We start from the raw sequence: 12,481 nt of genomic DNA, 5'->3' as shown, positions 1-12,481 counted from the left end.
TAATATCTAAGAGCATAGGTTTTGTAGTCAAATAGACTTGTGTTCAAAAACCCTGGCTCTGCTAAGGATCAGCTGCATGAGTTGGGTGATTTACTTAACCTCTCTGAGAAAAAAAAGTATCATTCAAAGTCTTGTGACTCAAAGTGTCATCCATGGACTGATACATTTGCATCAGTGGGAACTTGTTGGAACTGCAGAATTTCAGGCCCCAACCTTGGTCTATTGAAACATGATCTGCATTTCAACAAGACCTCTTCAGGTGATTTAATGCCCATTAAAGTTTGACAAGCACTAATCTCAAGAGCACAGGCTTTGGAACCAGGAAGATCTGGCTTTGAATGCTGGCATTAAACCTCAGCTTTATCTGTAAAATCTGGATGGTAGAGGTGCCTGGGTGGTTCAGTTGGTTGAGTGTCCAACTCTCGATTTTGGCTCAGGTCATGACCTCCCAGTTTGTGAGATCGAGCCCCTGCTTTGAGCTCTGCTGACAGCAGAGTCTGCTTGGGATTCTCTCTCTCCCTCTCCCTCTGCTCCTCCCCCCGCTTGCTTATGCATTCTCTTTCTCTCTTAAATAAATAACTAAATATTTTTAAAAAATTATCTCTCTCTGTGCTGACAGCTCAGAGCCTGGAGCCTGCTTTGGATTCTGTGTCTCCCTCTCTCTCTGTGACCCTCTCCTGTTCACGCTGTCTCTCTCACTCAAAAATAAGTAAAAATAAATAAATAAAATAAAAATTTTAAATGTTTAAAAATTTATCTCTCTTCCTCTGCCCCTCTCCCCTACTCACGCTCTCTCTAAAATAAATAAATAAATAAATAAATAAATAAATAAATAAATGAAATTATTTTAAAAAATCATGTATGGTAATATCTACCTTATTTGCTTGGCTTAAGGATTATGTATATGAAGTTATTTAAAAAATTGGTTACAGCCATTATGGAAAATAGAATGGAGGTTCCTCAAAAAATTAAAATAGAACTATCACATGACCCAGCATTCCCACTTTTGAGTATATATCGGAAGGGAATGAAATCACCATCTTAAAGAGATATCTGCACCTCCATGCTCATTGTGGTGTTATTTACAATGGTCAATCCGTGGAAAAAACCTAAGTGTCCATCAACAGTTGAATGGATAAAGAAAATATGATTACACACACAAGGAATATTATTCAGTCTTTAAAAAGAAGGAAATCTTGTGATTGTGATGACCTGGGTGAAACTGAAGACATTGTGATAAGTGAAATAAGTCACAAAAAGACAAATACTACATGATTTCACTTGTATGTGGAAAATAAGAGGTGAAACTCTTAGAAACATGAAGTAGAATGGTGGTTACCAACAGCTAGAGGGTAGGAGAAATTTTCAGAGGACAAAATTTCATGTATGCAAGATGAATAGGTTCTCGTGGTCTGATGTACCTCACAGTGTCTACAGTTAACAATACTGTATTGTGTACTGGAAATTCATTAGGAGTAATCTTAATTGTTCTCACCACCAGACCCACCCAAAAAAAAATAAAAAGGAAAGAAAAAGGTAACTATATGAGGTAATAGATTTGTTACGTAGCTTGATTGTGGTAATCATTTCACAATGTATACATATATTGAAACATCACACAGTGCATCTTAAATACATACAATTTTTATTTGTCAACTACACCTGAAATAAGCTAGGGGGAAAAAAGAAGTTATAAGCATAGCTCCCAACAAACAGTGAATGCTCAGTGAGTGGTATCTATTGTTACCACTAGCCTGCTTGGCTTTCCAAACCTGTTCTAGGTGCCCTCTTGTTACAACGTCTTCCTGACTCTGACTGTTTAATGGATGAACTCCTTTTATTAGCTGCCAGGCTGGTCTGGACTCCCTTCCAGTATCTGCAATGACAATGTTCTCCAAAACCTGCCCCGTCTCAGCCGGCCCAATCTAGTAATTCTCAGCTCCTTGCAGTCTACCTGTGCAGCTGGGGTCCTCTTCATGCCTGATCATCGCAACAGCACCTTGACTAGTCTTCTAACTGCTCATTTCACCAAATGGCTGGCAGATTCAAGTTTCTGAAGTATCACTTCTTACGTTATCTGTCATTCATAGAAGCTTCCAGGGCTCCATGTTGTTTCTGAGTCAAAGCCCAGGCCCACCTGGCTGGCATTTAGAAACACCTCGTTAACCGGCCACAGCTTATACCATCTTATCACTTCACAGCCTCCCACCTCCAGGTCTGATGAACCTACCAACAGTTCCCTCACCCCAGGCTGGGCTTTCCCACCCTTCTGATTTGATTGGGACTCTCCCTGTCTGCCACTAGCCAAATATGGCTATTGAGGGCTTGAAATGTGTTAAGAACAACTGAGAAACCAAATTTTAACTTAATTAAACATTACATTATGTCCTTGCAAATGGAAAGATTTCATTCTTTTTTACGGCTGAATAATAATCCAGTGTGTGTGTGTGTGTGTGTGTGTGTGTGTGTGTCTACCACATCTTCTTTATTCATTCATCAGTTGATGGACACTTGGGCTGTTTCCATAATTTGGAACTAATCTTTAGGGCACCTGAGTGGCTTAGTCAGTTGAACATCTCACTCTTGATTTTGCCTCAGGTCATGATTTTACTGTTCACAGGATCAAGCCCCATACTGGGCTCTGTGCTGACAGCACAGAGCTTACTTGGGATTCTCTCTTTCCCTCTCTCTGCCCCTTCCCCACTTGCAATCTCTCTCTCTCTCAAAATAAATAAATAAACTTAAAAAAATTAAAAAAGAAAACACTGAGCAGGATGAATACCAAAAAACCCCCCAAAAACCTAAAACCAAAAAGAACTCAACCCCAAAACCCTACACATATGCATACCATGTTCAAATTGCAAAAACCAAAGACAGAAAAATCCTGAAAAAAGTCAGAGAGAAAAAAAAAATCTTATATCTAGAGGAATGGACAGGAATTACAGGACATGCAAATGTTATTAATGACTAACAGTTCATGGAATTGTTGGAATAGAAAACAATAAATTTAATGATCTTGTGTTCTCTGCCAATACTTGTTGGTTGAATCCTGGAAGAGTTTTACAAAGAATTAGTGTACTATTAACTCTAAGATTTTCTTGTAAAAAAAAAAAAAAGGATTAGCAAGTATTTAATAATCAAAACCAAAACGAAGTAGTATAATTTGTTTTTTTGCTGACATCATAATGCATGAGAACAGATTAATTTCAAGTTCCAAAGAAAGGAAAAGCTTACTTATAACCTACCAAGACAAGTATGAGAATGTATGTTGAAATGGAAACTTTTCATAATACAGATCCTGACAAACAGGACAAAAATTATTGGTTAGGTACGCCTGGATGGCTCAGATGAGCCTCCAACTTCAGCTGGTGTCCTGATCTTGTGAGTTCCAGCCTGCCTTGGGGCTCTGTACTGACACCTGGGAGCCTGGGCTGCCTGCTTCGGACTCTCTCTCTCTCAAAAATAAGTAAACATTAAAAAAGTTTTTTATTTTAATTATTGGTTAATTGAATGAATAGGCTGTCAAGGTACCCTGAGCTTCTATGGTGGGCCTGAAGCAGCAAACCAACATTAAGAGGCATGGTGATTGGCTACAACCCCTACCTATTCTTCCTGAGTCCAGCAAAAGATTTAGAAACTACAATTTTCCAGCCCTGGCTGCAGAGACATAGGGATTATTCTCTCCTTAGTTCCAGAAGACAGTTCCAAGTCGGGAGATCTGATTTCTAGCCCTAGGCCAGCTTGGCCTTCTGGACAAATTCAAGACCATTATTAACCTTTTGCAGTGCTTATTTCTAAGGCAGGTGATGGAAGCAATTCATACCCACCCAATTCACTTTATCAGTTTGTGAGAAACAGCTGACATATTTTAAAGTATCAAGAAAAGATGAGGCAGGGCATAATGAAATACGGGCTGGATTTGGACCAAATTCTGCTGCGAAACTGTGTGACGGGGCGTCACATAAATCTTAACTAGCTTCCTCACATGTAAAATGTGCTCCCTTTTAAGTCCTCAGATTGGTAGGGATGAGGAGTGTTGGAGCGGTATGGGGGCGGCGGGGGGGTGGTTTCTTTCCGCAGCTTTCCCGTTGCACAAGATGAGGGAGATAAGCGCTCAAGTGCCAGGGGTGTCCGTTTCAAAACCCTGGTTCTGGGCTTCTCTGGTCCATCTGTCTTATTAACAGATGAAAAAGGCTCAGAGACCGAGTAACTTCTCCAGGGCCACAGATGAGTACTATCATAAAATCGATGCAAGGGCCTTATGGCCTGTGGGAAATCTCGCGTGGCTCGCATTGGAGCAGCAGACAGCTACGGCGGATCCAAAACACTGCCGCCTCAGAGGGAAGCCAATGACTGCCACCTAGCGGCGGATTGTGGCCACGCAAGGGCGGCGTAGTGAAAAAGACGGGGTCCAGGAAGCCAATACGCTATCAGTTTGCTCAGCAAACTCCTTTTTTTCATTGGGCCTCTCTAACTGTCGATCAACCGCTTGCCCCGTTTTTATTGGTTTAGTTTCCATCATTCTCCTCATTATACAGATCACGCGCCCCTTTCCACGAGTAACTTTCGTCATTAGGTCTCCCCCTAAATCTGACAAATTTAGTCAGTTCTTCCGTTCCATTGGCTGGACTTGGCTCCGCCTCCCCACATCCTGTTCGGGGCGGAAGTGAGAGACCCTTATTCTTATTGGGTTAGATTTGCAAACGTGAGTTGTCTGTCAAGTTTATCAGATAACATTGGCTCTCAGAAAGTACGGCCCCGGAACACGCCGGGTATTTGAAGATGGCGGCGCCGGTGAATCTCGTGAGTTTGCTTCCTTGCGTCGTTATTGTTGGCATTTCTTTTACCCTCAGCGGTTCTGGGCAAATTATTGGCGTGAGGAGAGAGAGGTGACGAAAGTAGCTTCAAAGAAGCAACCTCCCTGATACAGCCGGGTAAAAGCAGCAGGAGCGTGGCGGGGGCCAAGTTACCGCTCCTCTTAGAAAGCTGGAGGGGCTGGCCGGCTGTGAAGCGAGGCTGCGAAAGTCGGAGGTCTGGGTGTTGGAGAGAAAAGGAGGTTTTCCTCCCTATACGTCCTGTCTTCTCATAATCCTGAGGAAAGAAGGAGTTTTCTTTAATTCCCCCTCTCCCTCTCATAGGAAATGCTGGAGTCAGACCTGCCAAGCGCCGTGACTCTTTTGAAAAACCTTCAGGAGCAGGTGAGTCATATCACCCCTGTGGGATGGGTTACTGACGGATTGACTTTGGTTTTGTGTGCTTAACCTCCAAATGTTGGTCGTTTGGGGGACATGTATTTAAATGATACCAAATACCGCAAGAGCTGAGTGACTTAGTGAAAACTTTTTCAGGTTAGAATTCAAAGTAATTTATTTCTGCATCCAAAGAACTACAGAAAATTCCAAAAAGAAGTCATCTGAATGGCTTTCCTTTATTCTTATAGCTAAAGAAACCAGTGCTGGGAAGGGTGATAGGATATGCCCTGTGGGTAGCCAGCTGCACTGGTTGATTGAGCCGGTACAGATAAGGGTGCAGTCTCCCCACATCACCACTGACCCAGCTCCCCTTCCCTCCCCATGGTTTGATAAGATGGTTTCTTTAGCTTTAAGAGGAGGTGGAAAGTTTTTTGTACTTTATGAAGTCGTATCAGAAACCATCTTTCCTATAGCTTCTGAGAAGAAAGGTGGTACTATGTTTTAGGCAGGGTTTCAGGTATTTAGTTTTTGCCCTTCCATGCTCACAGATAACTGGGTATATTCTCGTCAGCTGTTTTATTTGAATTAATTTCAGGTGATAGCTGTAACTGCACAAGTACAAGCTCTGACAAAAAAAGTTCAAGCTAGAGCCTACCCTACAGAGAAGGTAAGACATACTTGAAGAGTCAGCATCCCCTGATTTATTCTCAACAGGTCTTTCATCATAAATGTATTATGTTGTACTAGAACTTCAAAGATGAGGGACACCTGGGTGCCTCAGTCGGTTAAGTGGTTAAGCGTCTGACTTTGGCTCAGATCATAACCTCACGGTTCCTGGGTTCGTGGATTTGAGTTCGTGGGTTTGAGCCCCAAGTAGGGCTCTGTGCTGACAGCTCAGAGCCTGGAGCCTGCTTTGGATTCTGTGTCTCCCTCTTTCTCTCTGCCCCTCCCCCACTTGCACTGTCTCTCCAAAATAAGTAAATGTTAAAAAGTTTTAAAAAAGAATTTCAAAGATGAATACGATCCAGTTTCTGTGCTGAAGTCTAGGGGAGGTGACAGCAGATCAAAGCAGTAGGTATAGGCAATAGCAGAGTTGCTGATGAGTCATAAAGAGTACTGTGCAAGCCCAGGAGAGAGATTAAATAATTGCCAGAGGAAGTCAGGGAAGGCTTCTCAGAGGAGGTAACAGGATTGTGCGGAATAAATAGGACTCCAGGGGACAGAAAGAAACAACATGTACAAAGGGACAGAGACCTGAAAGCATGGTTATATTTGGGAAAGGAGGTTATTTACTGTGGTTGGATGTACAGTTGGGGGGTGGGGAGTAGGAAGTAAGACTAGGAAAGGAGTCACTGTGAAGAGCCTTGTAGGCCAACTGAGGAGTTACTGTTGTATTTCATCTAATTGAATGGTATTCATTTGGGATGTACCGCTTATTTTGCATACTAAAAAAATACTGCCTGTTAATATATGACATAATATTAAGGTACCATTGATAAAAAGATACGTCCTGACCATAGAGATGTTAAAATTGAATTACGGTGGTTTTTAAGGTCTTGTAGAACCTCCTTAGAGATTATTGGATATGGAGCAATGTAGAAGGGGAGGACTTTGGATTCTTCTTATCTGCTTGAACTGGAAAACTCTTGTTTCATATAATGACTTTTTTTAATGTTTTATTTATTTTTGAGAGATAGAGAGCATGATCAGGGGAGGGTCAGAGAGAGAGGGAAACACAGAATCTAAAGACAGGCTCCAGGCTCTGAGCTAGCTGTCAGCACAGAGCCCAACATGGGGCTCAAACCTACGAACACGAACCGTGAGATCATGACCTGAGCTGAAGCTGGACGCTCAACCAACTGAGCCACCCAGGCACCACTCTTGTTTCATATATTGACTTTTTGTCCTAAGATGTTATTTAATCAAAGTACTCCCTAGGTCAATGAGTCACTGAAAGATTTTTAAATGTGGGATTTACAGAAGACTTGTGTTTTAGAATGATAGCTAATAGGATTTTTTAAACGATTTTATTTTGGGGGCACCTGGCTGGCTTAGTTCATAGAGCATGTGACTCATGATCTTAAGGTCATGAGTTCAAGCCCCACATTGGATGTGAAGCCTACTCTAAAAAAAAAAAAAAAAAAAAAAAAATTTTATTTTTTAAGTAATCTCTACACCCAGTGTGGCGCTCAAACTTAAAATCCAGAGATCCAGAGTCACGTGCTCCACTGGCTGAGCCAGCCAGGTGCCCTTATAGCTAATAGAGTTTCTAATATATTCTGTCTTTGCCTTTCTCATTGTTCAGTTTTGTTATTACTTATTTTTATTTTTTCTGATTTTTTTAATCTTTTTTTTTCTTTTTGATTTTTTTTCTCATATGCTTAGAACTGTTTGAACTTGCTAGTGTCCAAGCTAGCCTGAAGAACCTACTTCTCAAATTCTTGGCTGGTTCTGGGCTACCAGCATGTGTATTAGATCACTATATATTTGTTTATTCATTGAACAGAATTTAGTAACCTATCTTTCAGGACCAAAAACTTACTAGGTGCTTTACAGACTACAGAGTTCTTTTTTCAGCCTCATAATTACTCTTCCAGGCAAAAAGGAAATACTATGTATGTTACAGATGAGGAGACTGAGATCGTAAGATTAGTTGAGTTACCCATTATTTGACTACCAAATGCCTAATTCAGAACTTAAACTCAGTTTGTCTGTCTTTAAATTTTTTCTCCTCCTCCTATTATCATACTAGGTGCAGATCTCAACAGCTTTGCATGTTGGTTTAAAGATACCCCGGGCTTTGGTGTTGGAGTCAGACTAAGTTTGAATCCCAGTCATACTCCTAATATGTGTCTAATCTTAGGCAGAGTATTTAACCTGGACTTTTTCAGTTTCATTTTATATAGTCACAAAGATTTTTTTTTTTAATGTTTATTTTAGAGAGCGAGAGAGCACAAGCAGGGGAGTGGCAGAGAGAGAGGGAGACACAGAATCTGAAGCAGGCTGAAGGCTTCAGATGTCAGCACAGAGCTTGACACGGGGCTTGAACCCACGAACTGAGAGATCATGACCTGAGCCAAAGGTGGATTGCCAAACCCACTGAGCCGCCTAGGTCCCCCAACTTTTTTTTTTTTTTTTTTAACAACTCTAACAAGTCTGCTCCTATATTACTCATATAATATATGCTTGATTTTATGACTGTAAATATAATGTGCTTTTAATTTTAGAAGTTTGAAAGATGTGTAAAAGCACAAACAGGAATGTTTAAAACCAATGTAATCACTGTTCTGAGATAACCCCTGGGGTACATTTTGGGAAATTTATTTTATTGCAAAAAATAATGTGTACCTGATGAAAAACATTTTCACTCCGTTTCTTCCTTTTCCTCATCCTGATCCCCAGGGGGAGCAGTTCTTAATAGTGTGTTATCTTCCAGAGATTTTTCTCACTATATAAAATGTGCGTGTCATACTTGCCCCGCCTTACCTGGAACCATATTGTGATGTAGAAAGTGTCCTGACGTGGAATTAAGTGCATGTCAGTATGTACAGATTGTTGTTTTTAATTGTATCACATAATTGTATGGGGATTTAAAAAGTCAATAATTGTGTTTGATTAAAGATTCAGCATTATATGGGTACATTTTGATTGTCAAATTTGGAAGGACCTTAACGGGTAGAAGCCAAGGATACTGTTCAACATCCTCCAGTTCCCAGATAGCCTTCACAACAAAGGATAGCCCGATCCTAAATGTCAGTGGCTCTGAGGTTGAGAATCCCTACTGTAGTCATTTTGGGAGACATTTTACTGATTTTTCTGCTCTCTGCTTCTCTCATGTAAATATACTTCTCTTAGTGGCCATTTTAGATACAGTCACCTCCTTGAGACTACCCCAGATACCATATATGGAGTGATTAGAGAAAACTTGAACTTGGAGAAAATTATCCTGTTTACCCTAGGCTCTCCTGTTTCTTTGTCTAAAACTGAATTTGTGTATCTCCTACACTTTTGTTCTCAGGGTCTCAGCCTCTTGGAAGTAAAAGACCAGCTACTGCTCATGTATCTTATGGATTTGACCCATCTCCTCCTGGACAAAGCCTCAGGAGGGTCTCTACAGGGACATGTTGCAGTTCTGAGACTGGTAGAGATTCGCACGGTATGAAGCATTTCGCATCTTAGCGTTCTAGGTTTCCACAGCCTAAACCCTAGGACTATCACATAATAGCTCTCATTTAAGTGGGTGTTCTCATGATTAAGTGAGGAAACCAAATGAAAAAGTTTTTTTTTCACTTGCTCTGCTTTATGTTTTAGGTGCTTTATCTGGCAATTTAATATAGAGACTCTGACATGTTTAATTTGGGGGAAGGGAATGTAATCCTATTTAAACACATTATAGGTTTTGGAAAAGCTTCGTCCCTTGGACCAAAAACTGAAGTATCAGATTGACAAGCTGGTCAAGACTGCAGTGACAGGCAGCCTCAGTAAGTGGCAGAAGCTATAAGATTATGTGGGGCCATCATAAAATTCTAAATCTTGTAAAATCTCTTCGGATTTTCTTTGTTTCAGGTGAGAATGACCCACTCCGTTTTAAGCCTCATCCCAGCAATATGATGAGCAAGGTAAGGGGTTGCATTCTTCTGATTTTCCTGAGGACTCTCAGTCTGAATGAGCCTCGTGGTGATCCTGGATCTCCTGGGATTCTCTTATTACTGTTGATTCCTGTCTTGTACCTTAGAATGTAGAGTATGAGATTTTCCTTTCTCCCTTTTGTTTATATTCCCACCTTCCCAGGGTATTCTAGCTTTGGTTTTACTGAGCGTCAAATACCTCCTGAGTTTATGGATATTATGTTCCTTTTGTAGTTGAGCTCTGAGGATGAGGAAGAAGATGAAGCAGAAGAAGGCCAGTCTGAAGCTTCAGGGAAGAAATCTGTAAAAGGAACAGTTAAGAAATATGTTCCACCACGCTTGGTTCCAGTACATTATGGTATGAACTGTGGCTGCTGCCTGCTCAGCATAAACTGTGTTTCTCTTAACCTTTTCTCTGTTCTAGGATAACCCTCACTGATTTTTATCACATAGATGAAACAGAAGCTGAGCGGGAAAAGAAGCGCCTAGAACGGGTCAGAAAACGGGCATTGAGCAGCTCTGTCATTCGTGAACTTAAGGAGCAGTACTCAGATGCTCCAGAGGAAATCCGTGATGCTCGACATCCTCACGTTACTCGCCAGAGTCAGGAGGATCAGCACAGGTCTGAGTCCTTGCAACTGGAAGTTGTTTTCTACCACCGGAGACATGTTCTTGTGCTTTGGATGAATATGATTAAGTCTTGTACCAAGAGAATTCACATTATAGAACAAATAGAGTGGAAAATGGGCTGAAAGTTTCTAGGAATTGGGAGTGATAAGTACAGAATAGGAACTTGGGGGGGAAAAACAACTCCGGCTGAGCAAATGCTACATGAAGAGGAATATGTGCAGTTCTGCCTCAGTGGGCTTTAAAAATTCTGTATTTCACTGTCGCAACTCTCACTTCTGTGCAGAAGGCAATAAAGTCAGGTTTTTATAATGGCATCAAGAATGCTGGATAAGTTCAGGGAAGAAAAGCAGAAAAGTGACTATGACATGAATATAGACTCATCAACTTTGCCTGGGCAGCATCTCCGCCATTGATAGATTTGAGTGAAGGGGCTCGTGTAAGGAATCCTGTTCCTGAAGGTGAAAGAAAAGAGTTCTCTGGTATAATAGTTTAAATATTCTTATGGATCAGCTGTTAGTTCATCTCTAGGGAGGAGGGAATTTCTAGCATAAAGAGCATTTCATTGAGGAAGCTCAATATTGTGTGTTGTTTGTTCTTAAATAATATATTGACTTGCTGTGAAATTTCTTTAGCACTATTTCAATGAATAAGGGCAAAGATTCTTAGGTGCAGCTTTCCTTGTGTATAGACTGAGCATGTTGTAAACTGTGTTTCTGTGGCAGGATTAACTATGAGGAGAGCATGATGGTGCGTTTAAGTGTCAGTAAGCGTGAGAAAGGACGACGAAAACGAGCGAATGTCATGAGCTCACAACTTCATTCCCTCACACACTTTAGTGACATCAGTGCTTTGACAGGAGGAACACCTCATCTTGATGAGGTAAGGTTGTGCTACAGTGGTGGGAAGGCAGCTGCCTTGATTTCAGCATGTGGGACTCATTACCATGAGGACAAGAAAAGGGGGTGCTAACACGTGGAAGCACCCTGACATTCCTTCACTTTTCCATCCGTCTCCAGGACCAGAATCCTATTAAGAAGCGTAAGAAAATACCCAAGAAAGGTCGGAAGAAAAAAGGTCAGTGAATGGCTAGAACTTGGTTAAGTGCTGAGCAGGCAGTACGAATTGGGATGTCAGCTGTTGGATTTGCCATCTTAGGTCTCTCACCAGCCCTTGTAGTCCTCTTCCAGACTGGGCATTGATCTTTTTAGAAGCTCTTTCTCTTCTTTGCCAAGCTGAGAATCAGCATCATTGACACACACACACCAAAAGATTTCTGGGTTCTGTCTCAAAGGTCCCACAGTTCTTGTGCAGACTTCCTTAAGTAGGACTGTGAAAATGTCAGTTGAAGGAACTGTTTTCCTAGTTTAGTTTCATTCCTACTTCTAGTCCTTTGTCCTGGGAGGATGTAGAGGACTGCCTAGGGGACCCACCCTTCTTGAGCTATTTTCTCTAGGTGTTCTTTTTTACTGTCCCCTCAGCTTTTCCAACTGTCCTTTGCCTTATTCTTGGTTTCCCTTCCTTTCAGGTTTTCGGAGGCGGCGGTGATTATGGGTGTACATATTTATATATTTGTTGTCATCCTGGGATACTTCTCATTTCACTGTATGTAGGGTTTTTTTTTTCTTGAAACTCATTAATTGTTTGCTCTGGATATGTGGAAAGATCTTTATGAATAAAATTGATTTTACTTACAAAATGAAACTGCTTTTGCATATGTATTGTATGACTGGAATCACTGGGTGTGGAGTTTCCTTGGTGAGGGTAATAAAAGGATAAAGGGAAGGTGAAGTTTTCCAGGGGGAGTGAGAGAAAGTTGACTCTATAGTTTCCTTTGATAGTCTTTTCTCAGAAACTATAAATTGGTTACTTAGCAAAAATTATTGGGAGATTAGAGTAGTGTAGTAAACTCTTCTGGACCACATGGCCGTAAGTTCGCGTATGATTTGTTGTAATAGAGTCAAGTTATCTATCTTAAACATATGGGGTTTGTTTTGTTAATGTAACTTGCTGGCCACCAGGTGGTGTCCGTGG

The 12,481-nt window shown here is 41.1% G+C and overlaps 1 protein-coding gene across 1 annotated transcript; it reads left to right on the top strand.

The window, feature by feature from the left end:
- Positions 1-4,713: 4,713 nt before the first annotated feature.
- NGDN (neuroguidin) lies at positions 4,714-12,151 on the top strand. The gene is made up of 11 exons (XM_029951141.1): positions 4,714-4,803; positions 5,139-5,198; positions 5,788-5,859; positions 9,211-9,348; positions 9,589-9,673; positions 9,759-9,811; positions 10,055-10,178; positions 10,274-10,442; positions 11,173-11,329; positions 11,467-11,524; positions 11,976-12,151. The coding sequence occupies exons 1-11, from the start codon at positions 4,783-4,785 to the stop codon at positions 11,993-11,995; spliced, it is 957 nt and encodes a 318-aa protein (XP_029807001.1). The 5' UTR covers positions 4,714-4,782; the 3' UTR covers positions 11,996-12,151.
- Positions 12,152-12,481: the final 330 nt, after the last annotated feature.

Source organism: Suricata suricatta, chromosome 9 (genome assembly GCF_006229205.1).
Source record: "Suricata suricatta isolate VVHF042 chromosome 9, meerkat_22Aug2017_6uvM2_HiC, whole genome shotgun sequence".
In the NCBI taxonomy this organism is placed as follows: Eukaryota; Metazoa; Chordata; class Mammalia; order Carnivora; family Herpestidae; genus Suricata; species Suricata suricatta.
Note: the sequence above shows the minus strand (reverse complement) of the source record. Positions and strands in the feature narration are given on the sequence as shown.